This window comes from Salvelinus sp. IW2-2015, linkage group LG18, assembly GCF_002910315.2.
Source record: "Salvelinus sp. IW2-2015 linkage group LG18, ASM291031v2, whole genome shotgun sequence".
In the NCBI taxonomy this organism is placed as follows: Eukaryota; Metazoa; Chordata; class Actinopteri; order Salmoniformes; family Salmonidae; genus Salvelinus; species Salvelinus sp. IW2-2015.
This window is the reverse complement of record NC_036858.1, coordinates 61,949,106-61,970,233: the sequence shown is the minus strand read 5'-3', so window position 1 is coordinate 61,970,233 and position 21,128 is coordinate 61,949,106. Positions and strand designations below refer to the sequence as shown.

At 43.7% G+C, this 21,128-nt stretch overlaps 1 protein-coding gene across 3 annotated transcripts in view; it reads left to right on the top strand.

Moving 5' to 3' along the window:
- Nucleotides 1-235: 235 nt before the first annotated feature.
- The window catches only part of LOC111977448 (C-Jun-amino-terminal kinase-interacting protein 4), a 63,532-nt gene continuing 42,639 nt past the window's right edge, over nucleotides 236-21,128 (top strand). For 2 of the 3 annotated variants that reach the window (XM_024006879.2, XM_070448627.1), the window contains exon 1: nucleotides 236-860. In XM_024006879.2, coding sequence (XP_023862647.1) covers nucleotides 561-860 — 300 coding nt within the window. In that variant the 5' untranslated portion in view covers nucleotides 236-560. Of the gene's footprint in view, nucleotides 861-3,776; nucleotides 4,212-21,128 lie in introns of all 3 variants that reach the window. The other variant, XM_070448628.1, reaches the window with a different exon arrangement.

Below are 21,128 nucleotides of genomic sequence, written 5' to 3'. Positions count from 1 at the left end.
CAAAGTCCCGAAGCAGCTTTTTTAGACTACCTGTTGAGTTAAAACAACAGTACATTGATGAGCCACATTGAATAAAGATGGCCAATTACAGATATGACCAATATTGATGGGAATGAAAACTGGCGCAAATTACAAAATGTTTCCAAAATGTCAAACATTATTACATTTTCTCCCCTCAAGCCCAGCTCTCTTTTAGCATGTGACGTCAGCATGACGGGGGCCAGTCAACAACACAGAAGCTCGCTCATCTGTTGGGAAGTCGGGAGGGTAACTAAAAAGCGGAGCCAAGTAGCAAGCAAGATACTTTTTTATTTAGCGCCCTTGTAAGTCAACTCTCCATAGGAGAAAGGGACCGCAACTTGTTGAAAGTCGTTCATTGAACTATTGTTTATCTTCTCCGTAGCTAATGGTAACTCGGTTATATTTTAGGGACACTATTTGGTCTCGCTGCACCACAGAAATATAATTGGGTTGCTGTTGGCAGGCTTTCACAAGTAGCGTAACGTTTTCCTCGGCTACTGTTAGCCCGCTAGCTGGCGAGAAGAGAGGGGGACAAGAAAATGGAGTTGGACGATGGAGTTCTTTACCAGGACGACTCTGGCAGTTCGGCAATGATGTCTGAACGGGTTTCGGGTCTGGCGAGCTCAATTTACCTAGAGTTTGAACGGTTGATCTGTCAGTACGACGAGGACGTTGTGAAAGAACTCATGCCGCTCGTCGTCGCAGTGTTGGAGAACTTGGACGCGGTGTTCGCGGACAACCAGGAGCACGAAGTCGAGTTGGAGCTTCTGAAAGAGGACAACGAACAACTTGTTACCCAGTATGAACGGGAGAAATCGCTCAGAAAATCTACAGAAGAGGTGGGTTTGAGTCCTCGACTGTCAAAGAGGGAAAGGAACAAGAGTTCGTTGATGGAAAAGCTTTTTATGCTTCCAACTGCTAGACCACTAAAGTTAGCTTTGACAGTTCAAGCACAAGTAATAATCCACAACAAGCAGCACATACATACTGTACAAAATACTGTAGCTAGTAAGTTTTCCAATTTGAGATAACTTGCAGCTAGCAGTGCACGTTTCTTAGGATAACTTGCGAACCGTTTGCTAGCTATATATACGCTTGTTTGTTCGCTAGCTTTAATCCCCTAATATGCTAGCATGCATGCAAACTATGGCAATGTTGGTAGCCTGTAGGCTAACCTTAAAGCTATAGCAGTCTGAAGCTAGGAAGATAATGTCATCTGGCTGCAACAGATGATACATATGACTCATTTAGCACTGTTGCAAATATTATGGCAGGTGACACATTACTGTACTTCAATAATTTACACTATACAAATGCTGCTCCACCCAAGGAGAATTACATGTTTCTCAAATAATGGGTCAGGACGGAGTGGTGGGTCTCGGCTGACTCCTTTTAGGTCACAAAGCAGGGTTGCCAGGTCTAGCAAAAATGTGTAGCCCAATGACTCCTCAAACGGCTCACATGGCTGGGAAAACTAGTCCAAAATAATTTTTCTGGAACATAAGACTGGTATCATTTAACCAAACAAACCCTTTTTCGATAATGCTATGAGCGAATTAGGAATGAATATCGATGTAACGACGTAGACTAAGAAGCAAAATGTGGTTTTCCTTTAAAATAATAATTACATTGAGTTTAAGAATGTCAGAAGAGAAAATATAATTTGTCCATATTAGATCATTTTCCATCAATGGATGTCGATTAACTTGTTTTGACTTATATGATTAAGCAATAAGGCCCGAGGAGGTGTGGTATTTGGCCAATATACCACTGCTGAGGACTGTTCTTAGGACACAGCCCTTAGCCCTGGTATATTGGCCATATACCACAAACCACTGCCTTATTGCTATTATAAACTGGTTACCAACGTAATTAAAACAGTAAAGGTCATTTTTTGTCATACTTGTGGTACATGGTCTGATATACCATAGCGTTCAACCAATCAGCATTCAGGGCTCAAACTACCCAGTTTATAACTGTAAATACATCCAGTTTGCATGTACATAACTATAGATACATCCGACAGGAGAGTTTGAGTGATAAAAGTTGGACAGACATAAAAAATGAATCTTTGGCGATTTTTCTGGCAATTGTGCTGTTACGTGCCAGATGTTAAGACGACAAACCGTTATAAATTGCCTATTTGCGAGTGATGCATTTCAATAGGCATAGGCTGGCTACTGACTAAAATCTGAGTTAATAATTGCAATTCAACTTTGCCATGGTTTGCTGAGCTAGATGCAGGTAGCCTATGGCCACTGATGTCCCAGTATCTAATTTTAGGGAAAAGTCCACAATGAAACTGACATTAACTGTGGAGAATGATATATTTGCGATAGAGCTTTGACCATGATTACAATTGATTCCTTCCAATTGAATTAAACATGGCCATTTAATAATATCATAATAACACAAGGCTACAACAACAAACTGAAGTTATAAGCTATTTGTTAAATCTGTTTGCCAATTCTGGTAGGTTACACAAGTGGCACAAATTGATTTTCAATGACTCCAGTGATATTGTAATTTCAACATTTATCGTATAAAATTGTAGGCTACAGTACATTAATAGCCTACTTGATGGCCAACAGATGAAAAACTATCATTCTCCGTATTTAATGTCAGTTTTTGAACGTTTTTCCCCATAACAGAAGCACGTAACGTAACTTCCATTTCAAATTTTACTCTTGCAGGACTCAAGACCCAAGAACTGAGCATGCATAAAACCCTATGCTTGATATGGTTTTCCATAATAAATGTTGAAATTAGAATGCAGTTTATTTATACCACCTCTGAGCGAATTTATCTAAAGTGCTCTAGTGCGCCTAAAGTCGTTTTCCAGTGCTTTGTTGCCGTTATATCAGTTCTTACGCTTTAATATGTTTTATGGAAAAATATTTGGAAGTAAGTGTCTCCACAATGACCAATGTAAATAGCCTACCTACAACTGGTAGGAAGTTGCCATGACTTGTGCGAATGCTGCTCTATCTCCGTGAATCAGTTGTCCGCTGCAGCAGTCTCAACCAGTGCTCTCAACACTCACTCAGTAACAGTGCCTGATAGTCAGCAGCATCAGGTTATATATATATATTTTTTAAGAGAAATGCAATGGCGGCCTCAATTTAGGAGTATCCCAAAAACCCGCAACCCACAACATCGTTTTGAAAGTATCCCAATTTCGCAAGGGAACCGCATACATGGCAATCTTGGCTGTAAGTATGGCTAGGTTCAAGCGTTCTGGCTAGAGTCAATTATCTGGTTGACTTGCTACTCTTTTTCCCTTTCATACACAAACCAAAATCCCACAAATTTACTATGCCCAATTTTTATACAAGCATTTTTTGTATATCTGAAAGTGATAATGTATAAAAACCATGGAAAATGAAGAGCCACCTATACCCAATTCAGACAGAAGATGTGTTACATTATGTGTAAAAAAATATATAAAAAAAAATATATATATATATATAGAGCATTGTTTATCACCCCATTTTCAAGCAGCCCCTTATTTATCACTTTGTTGCAGGTATAGCAAGATGGCGCTGAAAGATAGGGCAGGGATTCTTTTTGCTCCATGAACAACTTTGCAGTATTTCGTTTTTTTATGTGTTATTTCTTACGTTACTAGCTCAAATGTTTTGTGTTATTACATACAACCGTAAATAACTTTTGGATATCAGAGCGGCGGTAACTCACCAGCAGTACGACCAGGAATACGACTTTCCCGAATTGGATCCTTTGTTTGTACCCCCCAGGGCAATTGAACTTATTCCAGAGGCTGCTCCAAAACACCGCTGGCGGAGAAGAGGTATTCGTAGTGGACTCCTAGTCCGACTCAGGAGGCGCGCACACCACCCACTGCTTCCGAGTATATTACTCGCTAATGTTCAGTCTCTGGATAATAAAGTTGACGAGCTCAGGGCGAGGATTTCCTTCCAGAGAGACATCAGGGATTGTAACATATTCTGTTGAGAGCATCCTGTCGGGCTGTATCACCGTCTAGGACGGCAACTGCACCGCAGGGCTCTCCAGAGGGTGGTGCGGTCTGCCCAACGCATCACCGGGGGCAAACTACCTGCCCTCCAGGACACCTGCAGCACCTGATGTCACAGGAAGGCCAGAAAGATCATCAAGGACAACAACCACCCGACCAACTGACTTTTCACCCACGCTACCATCCAGAAGGCAAGGTCAGTACAGGTGCATCAAAGCTGGGACCGAGAGACTGAAAGAAGCAGTTTATCTCAAGGCCATCAGACTGTTAAATAGCCATCACTTGGACCTAAGAGGCTGCTGCCCTATATACATCAACTTGAAATCAAATTTTATTTGTCACATACACATGGTTAGCAGATGTTAATGCGAGTGTAGCGAAATGCTTGTGCTTCTAGTTCCGACAATGCAGTAATAACCAACGAGTAATCTAACCTAACAATTTCACAACAACTACCTTATACACACAAGTGTAAAGGAATGAAGAATATGTACATAAGAATATATGAATGAGTGATGGTACAGAACGGCATAGGCAAGATGCAGTAGATGGTATCGAGTACTGTATATACATATGAGATGAGTAATGTAGGGTATGTAAACATATAAAAGTGGCATTGTTTAAAGTGGCTAGTGATACATGTATTACATCAAGATGCAGTAGATGGTAGAGTACAGTATATACATATGATATGAGTAATGTAGGGTATGTAAACATATAAAGTGGCATTGTTTAAAGTGGCTAGTGATACATTTATTTCATACATTTTTACATTGTTAGTGGCCGGAGTTGAGTCAGTATGTTGGCAGCAGCCACTCAATGTTAGTGGTGGCTGTTTAACAGTCTGATGGCCTTGAGATAGAAGCTGATTTTCAGTCTCTCGGTCCCTGCTTTGATGCACCTGTACTGACATCGCCTTCTGGATGATAGCGGGGTGAACAGGCAGTGGCTCGTGTGGTTGTTGTCCTTGATGATCTTTATGGCCTTCCTGTGACATCGGGCGGTGTAAGTGTCATTGAGGGCAGGTAGTTTGCCCCCGGTGATGCGTTGTGCAGACCTCACTACCCTCTGGAGAGCCTTACGGTTGTGGGCGGAGCAGTTGGCGTACCAGGCGGTGATACAGCCCGACAGGATGCTCTCGATTGTGCATCTGTAAAAGTTTGAGTGTTTTTGGTGACAAGCCAAATTTCTTCAGCCTCCTGAGGTTGAAGAGGCGCTGCTGCGCCTTCTTCACCACGCTGTCTGTGTGGGTGGACCAATTCAGTTTGTCTGTGATGTGTACGCCGAGGAACTTAAAACTTACTACCCTCTCCACTACTGTCCCGTCGATGTGGATAGGGGGGTGCTCCCTCTGTTGTTTCCTGAAGTCCACGATCATCTCCTTTGTTTTGTTGACGTTGAGTGTGAGGTTATTTTCCTGACACCACACTCCGAGGTCCCTCACCTCCTCCCTGTAGGCTGTCTCGTCGTTGTTGGTAATGAAGCCTACCACTGTAGTGTCGTCTGCAAACTTGATGATTGTGTTGGAGGCGTGCATGGCCACGCAGTCGTGGGTGAACAGGGAGTACAGGAGAGGGCTCAGAACGCACCCTTGTGGGGCCCCAGTGTTGAGGATCAGCGGAGTGGAGATGTTATTACCTACCCTCACCACCTGGGGGCGGCCCGTCAGGAAGTCCAGTACCCAGTTGCACAGGTCGCTCAGCGTATTCATCAATGTTGTTGTTTGACGCAATGCGGAACATATCCCAGTCCACGTGATCGAAGCAATCTTGAAGCGTGGAATCAGATTGGTCGGACCAGCATTGAACAGACCTGAGCGCGGGAGCTTCCTGTTTTAGTTTCTGTCTATAGGCTGGAAGCAACAAAATGGAGTCGTGGTCAGCTTTTCCGAAGGGAGGGCGGGGGAGTTAGGATAACAATGATCCAGGTGTTTTACCAGCCCTGGTTGCACAATCGATATGCTTATAGAATTTAGGGAGTCTTGTTTTCAGATTGGCCTTGTTAAAATCCCCAGCTACAATGAATGCAGCCTCAGGATATGTGGTTTCCAGTTTACATAGAGTCAAATGAAGTTCGTTCAGGGCCATCGATGTGTCTGCTTGGGGGGGAATATATGCGGCTGTGATTATAATCGAAGAGGGTGGCCACTTTAATAATTGGAACACTAGTCACTTTAATAATGTTTACATATTTTGCACTACTCATATGTGTATATACTGTATTATATTCTACTGTATTTTAGTCTATGCCGCTTCGACGTTGCTCGTCCAAATATTTATATATTCTTAATTCCATTCCTTTACTTTAAATGTGTGTGTATTGTTGGGAAATTGTTAGATATTACTGCACTGTTGGCGCTAGAAACACAAGCATTTCTGCTAAACGTGTATGCGACCAATAAAATTTGATTTTGATTTATACTGATTTACACTGATATGTATAAAAAGGTGCAACTGGCAAATTGGGAGTTGGTGGGGGGGTGTTAAACAATGGGGTCTGTTTGCATTTCAAATTAGGGAAGTGTTCATTGGTTCTCTGCTTTCTGCAGGTAAACTTTTCACACAGACCTGATACCTGTATTTTGGTTATAGGGTCTGTGAGAATGCAGGAATCATGAGTAGGTCTTTAGGTGGCATTTCATTTCCATTTATTTGACCCACTATGCCTTTCAGATATATGAAAAGGCTGGTATAAAAAGCAGGCATGGTCATTTATTGGGATTTAGGAGTCCTGTGTGTCTCAGTTAGTAGAGCATGGCGCTTGCAACGCCAGGGTCGTGGGTTCAATTCCCACTGGGGACCAGTATGAAAATATTTGGATAAGAGCGTCTGCAAATGACAAACCTTTTTATATGTATGTGTACCTGTCTGAAGGTTGGACACCTACTCATTTAAGGGTTTTTCTTTATTTTTACTATTTTCTACATTGTAGAATAGTGAAGACATCAACTAGGAAATTACACATGGAATCATGTAGTAACCAAAAAAGTGTTAAACAAATCTAAATATATTTAAATTTCTTCAAAGTAGCCACCCTTTGCCTTGATGACAGCTTTGCACACTCCTGGTATTCTCTCAACCAGGTTAACAGTCCTGAAGGAGTTCTCACATACGCTGAGCACTTGTTGGCTGATTTTCCTTCACTCTGCGGTCAAACTCATCCCAAACCATCTCAATTTGGTTGAGGTCGAGTGATTGTGGAGGCCAGGTCATCTGATGCAGCACTTCATCACTCTAATGATTGGTCAAATAGCCCTTACACAGCCTGAATGATGCTGAGACTCAGATTCTTCACTTTAAAATGTATGCCAAACCAAAATCTTTATTTTCACAGACACTGTAACCAAAATACCCATATTGGGTCTGTGTGAACGGTTCTCTGCATTTTGCAGGTAAACTCATGAACACTTCCATTTAACACCTCCTACCTGCTAGAAAGTGGTAAATAAGGGTCTGTTTGAAATGGGGTCATATAAACCTTGCCTTATATATGTTGACAGGTAATATAGTAATTGACAGGTAATATATTCCCCTTAGCTCCATTTGTATGGTGTAAATTACTGAAGTACAGTAATGTTGTCACAACCATAATATTATGTGTAACCTTGTCATCAGCTGTTGCATCCAGATGACATATCCGCCTAGCTTCAGACTGCTCTCTTTCGCTCTRTCCTGCTGCAACTGAACAGTTGTTTGTTTTCTGCCACCAACGCATTATGCAGTCTATCTACCAGACTACTCTCTTTCTGTCCCCCTGTTGCTCTCTCTCTCTCCCCCCTGGTTCTTTGCCTTTCACCCGTTAGGCTATCCATATGTTCTCTGTCTATCTATAATCATGCTGTTCTAGTGTGGTTGTATTTCACCCCCCCTAACCCCCCTCTGTGTCGTTGAACTCTCTTTATTCCCATAACTGCTGTTGTGGAAAATTCGATCCAAAAATTAAGGCAAAGACTATTCAATGATATAAGAGAATAATCTTTAACACAAGCAGCTACAAGGGGAGATCTATCTCTGATTTCACAGGGATGAACTCCAGGAAGAAATGGTTACATGTCCCTTATATAGTGGGAGGTGATAATACAATCATATTGTTTACACAACAGTTCTTTGAATAAAAGCAACTCTTCCAGAACACAATGGCCTTGTGTTAGGGTGCAGACATACCAGGAGTCTATGAAAAGCATAACAGCACAGAACATATCCCTTGAAGTTACAACAGCTCACCCTAAATTCTGCCACCACACCGCCAAAGTGAAAGCTCCTTTCCTCTCCTATAGGTGGGTTAATTTACAGATCAGGTGATCCTTGTTTAGCAGTTGACAGCAGCAAAGCTGTAGACTTGACCTGTTTTTAAATGTGTTTTCCTTTCTCTGAGCATGGTTTAGGAGCCCTCTTTTGTAGTGTTGGTTATGGATTGTGTGTGGTGCTGTGCCCTTCAACTTCATTCACTGTTAGTGTTAACTCCGACAACACCACTTAGACAACATTTGAAGGTCACAGTGTAATGTTCCAAATCTGCGACTTATCTCTCACTTTGTCTTGTCACGACATTCTCTGCCATTAGGCACCAGTACTGAGAGCTCTTGTAGTACACTGAGTATGTAGGCCTAGTTTTTATTAGACTTGTCATGATTTGCTAACTAGGTGGGTCTGGGCAGAGACAGGTGTGTGTGTCCCTCCAGTCATTTGCTTTGCACTGCTCTTGACGTTCTCCTCAGAGCTGCAGTTCATTGGCATGTGGAATTACAACAAGAATCGAGACGGTTCGTAAGTAGTTAATAAACGGGAAATTACTTCATAAGCACTTTATAAACAAATAGAAAAAGCATGAGTCTAATGTTAAATTCTTTACCAGTGTGATGCCTAGGTGTTTACTTCGAGGTTGAAAACTGCGTCTGCTTAATTTGCTTTACATACAGGCCTGGCTAACTCAGTCATGTTGTTCGTTAGGCTCTAGAAAACCCATTCACATTCGCAGGACTGTAAAAACCCAGACACCTGCTAGGCTGTAAGTAGAGACATGATGGTTCTCAGTTAGTGAGCAACACTGCAGATGAACACCCCGGTCACACGTACTTCTACAACCCATTCAATACTATTGGGACTCAAGCAACAGACAGACACAAACAGTCTCAGTAAGTTCAGTGTAGCACTGATCTCTCACAGAGCTGAACCCAGAGGAATTCTTACGAGATGGACTGTTACTCTTCACTACAGACGGAGAGAGGAAGAGAGCAGGGCCAGGCAGGAAATTCCTGGGAAAACAAGACTTCCTGAGTTCCTCTCTCCGGCCAGGATACTCCTGGGACACATTCCTCCAGACATCCTGAGGTCACGGACCGGTTCAGGATGATGATGTCAGAGGGTTATGTCATTTGTCAGACCCACAGCACACTCATGCCTTTATCACCATATCCCACTTGTCAGTTCACAGCGGTTATCAGGAGCGACTAAAAAAGCATGTCATTGAATTGGGGCTGGAAAACCGAGGTCGGGGCGAGTTTGCACTTATCCGAAGCGAACTTTCCAGGAGTCGTCTTTGTCCTACTAGTCAGTGGATGAGTGTGACGAATAGGTTTAGTCCAGCTGTGTCAGTTTCTCATGTCAAACTAGGGCTGGGCGATATGGCAAATAAATTATCACGATATACACTACCATTCAAAGGTTTGGGGTCACTTAGAAGTGTACTTGTTTTTGAAAGAAAATCACTTTGTCCATTTAAAATAACATCAAATTGATAAGAAATACAGTGTAGACAATGTTAATGTTGTAAATGATTATTGTAGCTGGAAACGGCAGATAATAAAATAAAAAAAATTGAATATCTACATAGGCGTACAGAGTCCCATTATCAGCAACCATCACTCATGTCTTCCAATGGCATGTTGTATTAGCTAATCCAAGTTTATAATTTTAAAAGGCTAATTGATCATTAGAAAATTGCAAACGGTTATGTTAGCACAACTGAAAACTTGTTCTGATTAAAGAAGCAATAAAACTGGCCTTCTTTAGACTGGTTGAGTATCAAATCAAATCAAATTTATTTATATAGCCCTTCTTACATCAGCTGATATCTCAAAGTGCTGTACAGAAACCCAGCCTAAAACCTCAAACAGCAAGCAATGCAGGTGTAGAAGCACGGTGGCTATGAAAAACTCCCTAGAAAGGCCAAAACCTAGGAAGAAACCTAGAGAGGAACCAGGCTATGAGGGGTGGCCAGTCCTCTTCTGGCTGTGGCGGGTGGAGATTATAACATAAAATGGCCAAGATGTTCAAATGTTCATAAATGACCAGCATGGTCAAATAATAATAATCACAGTAGTTGTCGAGGGTGCAGCAAGTCAGCACCTCAGGAGTAAATGTCAGTTGGTTTTTCATAGCCGATCATTAAGAGTATCTCTACCGCTCCTGCTGTCTCTAGAGAGTTGAAAACAGCAGGTCTGGGACAGGTAGCACGTCCGGTGAACAGGTCAGGGTTCTATAGCCGCAGGCAGAACAGTTGAAACTGGAGCAGCAGCACGGCCAGGTGGACTGGGGACAGCAAGGAGTCATCATGCCAGGTAGTCCTGAGGCATGGTCCTAGGACTCAGGTCCTCCGAGAGAGAGAAAGAGAATTAGAGAGAGCATACTTAAATTCACACCGGATAAGACAGGAGAAGTACTCCAGATATAACAAACTGACCCTAGCCCCCCGAGACATAAACTACTGCAGCATAAATACTGGAGGCTGAGACAGGAGGGGTCCGGAGACACTGTGGTCCCATCTGATGATACCCCCGGACAGGGCCAAACAGGGAGGATATAACCCCACCCACTTTGCCAAAGCACAGCCCCCACACCACTACAGGGATATCTTCAACCACCAACTTACCATCCTGAGACAAGGCCGAGTATAGCCCACAAAAGATCTCCGCCACGGCACAACCCAAGGGGGGGCGCCAACCCAGACAGGAAGATCATGTCAGTGACTCAACCCACTCAAGTGACGCACCCCTCCTAGGGACGGCATGAAAGAGCACCAGTAAGCCAGTGACTCAGCCCCTGTAATAGGGTTAGAGGCAGAGAATCCCAGTGGAGAGAGGGGAACCGGCCAGGCGGAGACAGCAAGGGCGGTTCGTTGCTCCAGAGACTTTCCGTTCACCTTCACACTCCTGGGCCAGACTACACTCAATCATATGACCCACTGAAGAGATGAGTCTTCAGTAAAGACTTAAAATTCGAGTCTGCGTCTCTCACATGGGTAGGCAGACCATTCCATAAAAATGGAGCTCTATAGGAGAAAGCCCTACCTCCAGATGTTTGCTTAGAAATTCTAGGGACAATTAGGAGGCCTGCGTCTTGTGATCGTAGTGTACGTGTAGGTATGTACGGCAGGACCAAATCGGATAGATAGGTAGGAGCAAGCCCATGTAATGCTTTGTAGGTTAGCAGTAAAACCTTGAAATCAGCCCTTGCCTTAACAGGAAGCCAGTGTAGGGGAGGCTTGCACTGGAGTAATATGATAACATTTTTGGGTTCTAGTCAGGATTCTAGCAGCCGTATTTAGCACTAACTGAAGTTTATTTAGTGCTTTATCCGGGTAGCCGGAAAGTAGAGCATTGCAGTAGTCTAACCTAGAAGTAACAAAAGCATGGATACATTTTTCTGCATCATTTTTGGACAGAAAGTTTCTGATTTTTGCAATGTTACGTAGATGGAAAAAAGCTGTCCTTGAAACAGTCTTGATATGTTTGTCAAAAGAGAGATCAGGGTCCAGAGTAACGCCGAGGTCCTTCAGTTTTATTTGAGATGACTTTACAACCATCAAGATTAATTGTCAGATTCAACAGAAGATCTCTTTGTTTCTTGGGACCTAGTACAAGCATATCTGTTTTGTCCGAGTTTAAAAGTAGAAAGTTTGCAGCCATCCACTTCCTTATGTCTGAAACACAGGCTTCTAGCGAGGGCAATTTTGGGGCTTCACCATGTTTCATTGAATTGTACAGCTGYGTGTCATCCGCATAACAGTGAAAGTTAACATTATGTTTTCGAATGACATCCCCAAGAGGTAAAATATATAGTGAAAACAGTAGTGGTCCTAAAACGGAACCTTGAGGAACACCGGAATGTACAGTTCATTTGTCAGGACAAACCATTCACAGAGACAAACTGATATCTTTCCGACAGATAAGATCTAAACCAGGCCAGAACTTGTCCGTGTAGACCAATTTGGGTTTCCAATCTCTTCAAAAGAATGTGGTGATCGATGGTATCAAAGGCAGCACTAAGGTCTAGGAGCACGAGGACAGATGCAGAGCCTCAGTCTGACGACATTAAAAGGTAATTTACCACCTTCAGAAGTGCAGTCTCAGTGCTATGATGGGGTCTAAAACCAGACTGAAGCATTTCGTATACATTGTCTTCAGGAAGGCAGTGAGTTGCTGCGCAACAGCTTTTTCTACAATTTTTGAGAGGAATGGAAGATTCGATATAGGCCGATAGGTTTTTTATATTTTCTGGGTCAAGGTTTGGCTTTTTCAAGAGGCTTTATTACTGCCACTTTTAGTGAGTTTGGTACACATCCGGTGGATAGAGAGCCKTTTATTATGTTCAACATAGGAGGGCCAAGCATAGGAAGCAGCTCTTTCAGTAGTTTAGTTGGAATAGGGTCCAGTATGCAGCTTGAAAGTTTAGAGGCCATGATTATTTTCATCATTGTGTCAAGAGATATAGTACTAAATCACTTAATTGTCTCTCTTGATCCTAGGTCCTGGCAGAGTTGTGCAGACTCAGGACAGCTGAGCTTTGGAGGAATACGCAGATTTAAAGAGGAGTCCGTAATTTGCTTTCTAATGATCATGATCTTTTCCTCAAAGAAGTTCATGAATGTATTACTGCTGAAGTGAAAGCCATCCTCACTTGGGGAATGCTGCTTTTTAGTTGGGTTTGCGACAGTATCAAAAATAAATTTCGGATTGTTCTTATTTTCCTAAATTAAGTTGGAAAAATAGGATGATCGAGCAGCAGTGAGGGCTCTTCGATACTGCACGGTACTGTGTTTCCAAGCTAGTCGGAAGACTTCCAGTTTGGTGTGGCGCCATTTCCATTCCAATTTTCTGGAAGCTTGCTTCAGAGCTCGGGTATTTTCTGTATACCAGGGAGCTAGTTTCTTATGACAAATGTTTTTAGGGGTGCAACTGCATCTAGGGTATTGCGCAAGGTGATAATTTATAGCACGACTTTTGATGTTCCTTGGTTTGGGTCTGAGCAGATTATTTGTTGCGATTGCAAACGTAATAAAATGGTGGTCCGATAGTCCAGGATTTTGAGGAAAAACATTAAGATCTACAACATTTATTCCATGGGACAAAACTAGGTCCAGAGTATGACTGTGACAGTGAGTAGGTCCAGAGACATGTTGGACAAAACCCACTGAGTTGATGATGGCACCAAAAGCCTTTTGGAGTGGGTCTGTGGACTTTTCCAAGTAAATATTAAAATCACCAAAAATTAGAATATTATCTGCTATGACTACAAGGTCCGATAGGAATTCAGGGAACTCAGTGAGGAACGCTGTATATGGCCCAGGAGGCCTGTAAACAGTAGCTATAAAAAGTGATTGAGTAGGCTGCATAGATTTCATGACTAGAAGCTCAAAAGACGAAAACGTCTTTTTCTTTTTTGTAAATTGAAATTTGCTATCGTAAATGTTAGCAACACCTCCGCCTTTGCGGGATGCACAGGGGATATGGTCACTAGTGTAACCAGGAGGTGAAGCCTCATTTAACACAGAAAATTCATCAGGCTTAAGCCATGTTTCCGTCAGGCCAATCACATCAAGATTATGATCAGTGATTAGTTAATTGACTATAACTGCCTTTGAAGTGAGGGATCTAACATTAAGTAGCCCTATTTTAAGATGTGAGGTATCACGATCTCTTTCAATAATGGCAGGAATGGAGGAGGTCTTTATCCTAGTGAGATTGCTAAGGCGAACACCGCCATGTTTAGTTTTGCCCAACCTAGGTCGAGGCACAGACACGGTCTCAATGGGGATAGCTGAGCTGACTACACTGACTGTGCTAGTGGCAGACTCCACTAAGCTGGCAGGCTGGCTAACAGCCTGCTGCCATGCCTGCACCCTATTTCATTGTGGAGTTAGAGCCTGTCTATGTTGTGTAGATAAGATGAGAGCACCCCTCCAGCTAGGACTGGAGTCCGTCACCCTCAGCATGGGCAAGCGCTTTGGTCCTGTTTGGTGGGTGAGTCCCAGAAAGAGGGCCAATTATCTACAAATCTATCCTTTTGGGAGGGCAGAAAAACAATTTTCAACCCAGCGATTGAGTTGTGAGGAGCTCTGCTGTAGAGCTCATCACTCCCCTAACTGGGGAGGGTGGCCAGAGACAATTACTCGATGCCGACACATCTTTCTAGCTGATTTACACGCTGAAGCTATGTTGCGCATGGTGACGCTCTGACTGTTTCATCCTAACATCGTTGGTTCGCTCTGACCGTGGATACAATATCTCCTAGTATTCTCTACCACTCAGAGACAGTTTTTAGCTTTAGCCAGCACCATCTTCAGATTAGCCCTTAACGTCGGTAGCCCTGCCCCTGGTAAACGGTGAATGATCGCTGGATGATTGTTTTAAGTCTAATACTTGCGGGTAATGGAGTCGCCAATGACTAAGGGTTTTCAATTTGTCAGAGTAGCGTGGGAGCTTCGGCGTCTCAGACCCGTAACGGGAGGAGTAGACAAGAGAAGGCTCGGCCTCAGACTCGACTACGCTGCTTAATGGGGAAAACCGGTTGAAAGTTTTGTCGCTAAATAAGCGACACCGTTGAGCATTCCTACAGCATTTCCTCCAGAGCACATGAGAAAAGTTGTCCGGCTGCGGACCTGTGGCGAGGGGATTTATACTACTATCCTCTGTACTTACTGGTGCACAGACGCTGTTTCACCTTTCCTACACTGAAATTACCCTTGCCTACGATTGCGTCTGAAGCTGGGCTTGCAGCAGCAGCTATCCTCGCCGTAAGGCGATCGTTCTCTCGCTGTATAGTTATGAGTACAGCGACTCTAACAATTAGAAGGCATCATGTTAATGTTACACTTAGCTTCGGCTGTTGAGGTCCTGACGAACCATCCAGATAAGGCGTCCGGAGTGAAAAAGTTGAATGAAAAAAAAAAGTTGAGGGAAAAACAAAAATATAAACGGTAATTAAGAAGTAAACCGTAATGTTGTGCAGGTAGCAAAGTTAAGGTTGGCAACAAAACGCACAGCAAAAACAGTAAACAAGTCTGCAAGTGTGACCGGAGCATCAGCATTTGGGCTCGATTTACAGGCTTAAAAATGGCCAGAAACGAAGCACTTTCTTCTGGAACTCATCAGTCTATTCTTTTCTGAGAAATTAAGGCTATTCCTGTGAGAACGCGCCAAGAAAACTGCAAGATCTCGTACAACGCTGTTACTACTACTCCTTCAGCAGAACAGCGGCAAACTGGCTATAACCAGAATAGAAAGATGGAGGCGTCCTGTGCACAACTGAGTAAGCAGGACAAGTAACATTGGTGGTTAGTTTGACGAAACAGACAGCCTCACAAGTCCTCAACTGGCAGCTTTATTAAATAGTACCTCGCAAAGAGCACAAGTTCCGAACGTCAGTGAAGAGCGACTCTGGATGCTGGCCTTCTAGGCAGAAGTTCCTCTTCCAGTTCTGTTTATTTTGCCCATCTTATCTTTTCTTTATTGGCCAGTCTGAGATATGCTTTTTCTTTGCCAAACCTCTGCCTAGAAGGCCAGTATCCTGGATCGACCCTCTTCACTGTTGACGGTGAACTGGTGTTTTGCGGGTACTATTTAATGATCAACTTGATGTATTGTTAATGCGACAAAAAAATTGCTTTTCTTGACAAAGACAAGGACATCTTCTTAATGACCCCAAACTTGTCTGAATGGTGTGTGTAATATATGTGTGTATATACAATGCGGGAAACAAGTATTTGATACACGTGCCGATTCTTGCACGGTTTTTCCTACTTACAAAGCATGTAGAGGTCTGTAATTTTATCATAGGTACACTTCAACTGTGAGAACGGAATTCTAAAACAAAAATCGCAGAAAAATCAACATGTAGATTTTTAATTAAATCAATTTGCATTTATTGCATGACATAAGTATTTGATAACATCAGAAAAGCAGAACTATATATTTGGTACAGAAACCTTTGTTTGCAATTACAGAGATCATACGTTTCCTGTAGTTCTTGACCAGGTTTGCACACACTGCAGCAGGGATTTTGGCCCACTCCTCCATACAAGACCTTCTCCAGATCCTTCAGGTTTCGGGGCTGTCGCTTGACAATACAGACTTTCAGCTCCCTCCAAAGATTTTCTATTGGGTTTAGGTCTGGAGACTGGCTAGGGCACTCGAGGACCTTGAGATGCTTCTTACGGAGCCACTCCTTAGTTGCCCTGGCTGTGTGTTTCGGGTCGTTTGTCATGCTGGAAGACCCAGCCACGACCCCATCTTCAATGCTCTTACTGAGGGAAGGAGGTTGTTGGCCAAGATCTCGCGATACATGGCCCCATCCATCCTCCCCACAATACGGTGCAGTCGTCCTGTCCCCTTTGCAGAAAAGCATCCCAAAGAATGATGTTTCCACCTCCATGCTTCACGGTTGGGATGGTGTTCTTGGGGTTGTACTTATCCTTCTTCTTCCTCCAAACACGGCGAGTGGAGTGTAGACCAAAAAGCTCTATTTTTGTCTCATCAGACCACATGACCTTCTCCCATTCCTCCTCTGGATCATCCAGATGGTCATTGGCAAACTTCAGACGGGCCTGGACATGCGCTGGCTTGAGCAGGGGGACCTTGCGTGCGCTGCAGGATTTTAATCCATGACGGCGTAGTGTGTTACTAATGGTTTTCTTTGAGACTGTGGTCCTAGCTCTCTTCAGGTCATTGGCAGGTCCTGCCGTGTAGTTCTGGGCTGATCCCTACCCTTCCTCATGATCATTGATGCCCCACGAGGTAAGATCTTGCATGGAGGCCGAGGCCGAGGGTGATTTGACCGTCATCTTGAACTTCTTCCATTTTCTAATAATTGCGCCAACAGTTGTTGCCTTCTCACCAAGCTGCTTGCCTATTTACCTGTAGCCCATCCCAGCCTTGTGCAGGTCTACACAATTTTATCCCTGATGTCCTTACACAGCTCTCTGGTCTTGGCCATTGTGGAGAGGTTGGAGTCTGTTTGATTGAGTGTGTGGACAGGTGTCTTTTATACAGGTAACGAGTTCAAACAGATGCAGTTAATACAGGTAATGAGTGGAGAACAGGAGGGCTTCTTAAAGAAAAACTAACAGGTCTGTGATAGACGGAATTCTTACTGGTTGGTAGGTGATCAAATACTTATGTCATGCAATAAAATGCAAATTAATTACTTAATCACATTGTATGATTTTTTTCATGATTTTTTATTTTAGATTCTGTCTCTCACAGTTGAAGTGTACCTATGATAAAAATACTTGTTCTCCCCACTGTGTGTTATATACACTGCTCAACAAAAATAAGGGAACACTAAAATAACACATCCTAGATCTGAATGAATGAAACTACAAAACTACAAAATCACACACAAATTATCAATGGAAATCAAATTTATCACACCACGGAGGTCTGGATTTGGAGTCACACTCAAAATTAAAGTGGAAAACCACACTACAGGCTGATCCAACTTTGATGTAATGTCCTTAAAACAAGTCAAAATGAGGCTCAGTAGTGTGTGTGGCCTCCACGTGCCTGTATGACCTCCCTACAACGCCTGGGCATGCTCATGGCGGATGGTCTCCTGAGGGATCTCCTCCCAGACCTGGACTAAAGCATCCGCCAACTCCTGGACAGTCTGTGGTGCAACGTGGCGTTGGTGGATGGAGCGAGACATGTTGTCCCAGATGTGCTCAATTGGATTCAGGTCTGGGGAACGGGCGGGCCAGTCCATAGCATCAATGCCTTCCTCTTGCAGGAACTGCTGACACACTCCAGCCACATGAGGTCTAGCATTGTCTTGCATTAGAGAAGACCCGGGCCAACCGCACAGCATATGGTTCACAAGGGGTCTGAGGATCTCATCTCGGTACCTAATGGCAGTCAGGCTACCTCTGGCGAGCACATGGAGGGCTGTGCGGCCCCCCAAAGAAATGCCACCCCACACATGACTGACCCCGCCAAACCGGTCATGCTGGAGGATGTTGCAGGCAGCAGAACGTTCTCCACGGCGTCTCCAGACTCTGTCACGTCTGTCACATGTGCGTGTGAACCTGCTTTCATCTGTGAAGAGCACAGGGCGGCAGTGGCGAATTTGCCAATCTTGGTGTTCTCTGGCAAATGCCAAACATCCTGCACGGTGTTGGGCTGTAAGCACAACCCCCACCTGTGGACGTCGGGCCCTCATACCACCCTCATGGAGTCTGTTTCTGACCGTTTGAGCAGACACATGCACATTTGTGGCCTGCTGGAGGTCATTTTGCAGGGCTCTGGCAGTGCTCCTCCTAATCCTCCTTGCACAAAGGCGGAGGTAGCGGTCCTGCTGCTGGGTTGTTGCCCTCCTACGGCCTCCTCCACGTCTCCTGATGTATTGGCCTGTCTCCTGGTAGCGCCTCCATGCTCTGGACACTACGCTGACAGACACAGCAAACCTTCTTGCCACAGCTCGCATTGATGTGCCATCCTGGATGAGCTGCACTACCTGAGCCACTTTGTGTGGGTTGTAGACTCCTTCTCATGCTACCACTAGAGTGAAAGCACCGCCAGCATTCAAAAGTGACCAAAACATCAGCCAGGAAGCATAGGAACTGAGAAGTGGTTTGTGGTCACCACCTGCAGAACCACTCCTTTATTGGGGGTGTCTTGCTAATTGCCTATAATTTCCACCTTTTGTCTATTCCATTTGCACAACCAAATGTGAAATTTATTGTCAATCAGTTTTGCTTCCTAAGTGGACAGTTTGATTTCACAGAAGTGTGATTGACTTGGAGTTACATTGTGTTTAAGTGTTCCCTTTATTTTTATATTAGAAATGTCCTTGTTTTTGCAAGAAAAGGAGGATACTTTTTTTGTCCATTATCACGATATTAATCAAATAATGTTTAAAAGGTGCATATCTGCTTCAGACTCAAGAATGCCTGAACAATCCAAAGGCTTCAATGTTTCTTATTGTCAGAAGTAGAAGAACTCACAAATAACATTTTAACTCCACATTTTTTAAAGCTGTAAACGCTTAAGATATAAAAAGTGCAAGTCAATATGCGTTAACTGTTAGCCTAATGACCATCACAGTTTAGGTTGGGTTGTTGTCTTACAAGTTGCAAGAAAGACAAGTCTGTCTACGGTCTCTGGCTTTAAAGCTGCCCTATGGCAGTTGTGCTAAAAACACGCTCTGAGCGCGAGCTGGTCGCAGGAATGCACAGGTAGCACTTTACCAGGTGGCTGACTTTGGGGGATTTTTTTKGGGGGGGGGGTGGATCTTCCACCAGTCCAGTGGATTGGTTTCACTGTCAGCATCAGGTGACTGAAGGCAGCTGAGTTCTTTTTCTACCAGCTGGATTTCAGTAAGATCTGTGGTGGTGGAGCATGGCTTTTTGAAAAAAATGCCCAGTGACTTTCTCTTTTTAGCTGGCAGTTGTGGTGAAGCAGCAGCAGCAATGTCTCCCTGTGCTGGGCTTGGGTTTTCATGTCCCTCATTGACCATCTCTGAGACAGCTCTTGCTTTTATGTGGCCCATCTTCTCCTCTTTGATGTAATGTGTTTTCAACCGGGGGTCGACCAACGAGGCTATGTCCAGGAGGTCATCTGTGGCTAGGTCATCATATTTATAATTTGTTTTGATGGTTTGGGTGAGCCCTGTTTCATGACCTCTGTATTGAACAGGTGTAGTACTGACATAAGACTCACCAGACAGAGCATCTGTGGATTCTAGGGGTGGGGTCAATGCCTGGTTGATGGACTCAAGAATATCTATATCTGTATGGGTGGGAGCTAAGTGCCGGGTCTTCTTGTCACTGGACAAGACCTGTGAAATGTCTTTCTCCTGCTCCAGTACTCTTTGCATACTAGCGTTTGTGATGTCCTTGTGTCTTTTTGATGTTTGCTCGTAGGGCATCGACGCTGTCAGTGTTGACTGCTTCGGGTGAACATCCCGAGATTGGCTGGTGCTTGAGGGGCGTTTATCAATACTGTGGCGCAAACTCAAACTTTCTGCATGTTCCAAAGAGTGATTTTGCTTCAGATGGTGACAAAAGTTTGTCGTATTACCAGACTTGGTAGCCACCTGTCTACGGCATACTTTGCATCGAACATTGCTCTGCTCTTTGTCGGACTTCAAAAAGCCAAACCACTTCCAAATAACTGAAACAGTTGGACCCTTTTTATCAATAATTTATTTGAGGGAAGCTGCTTCTTCTCCATGGCTATTACCGCCACTGTTTTTGCCTAAATCACAAATATTTCATGGTTAATAGTGGCTAAAAGTGGTTTTTAGTGGGCGTATACCTCTCCATGTGCATATTGTCACTTTTCCGCACTTTCCAGCTACATAACAGAGGTGAAATGGACTGCTGTACCTAATTATTCTATATCGACATTGTCGAAAAATGTATCTAAACGTTTTTCTATCGTTATTGAGGGAAGTAATTACCTATATTGATTTATGGCCCAGCCCTATGTCAAACCCAGGCTCTAGTCCAGCTGTCAGTTTCTGTCACACTACTGTACTAAAACAAACCCCCACAGTCGGTCAGCCCCTACTTTGCTGTAGTTAGCTGATGAGAGCGTGAACAGAGCAGACCCTCCCTAAGCTATGGGCCTGTTAAAGGCAGGAACTGTTACTGTCTTGCATCTGTACCCAGGATGAGTAGGAGCAGTCAGGACTGACACACACACACACCACATACAGAGAGTCAGGACTACCAACGTGGCTCTCTGGATTAGATTTAAGTTTCTGCTGTAAAAAAACGTGCTGTTTCAATTAACCAACTTGTGTAACCGACCAGGATTAAGTTAGCCCCAGTTGAATTTCACAGCCTAAACCATTCATATTGTGTTTGTTGATTTGGACAATGATCGGGATGTTTGATG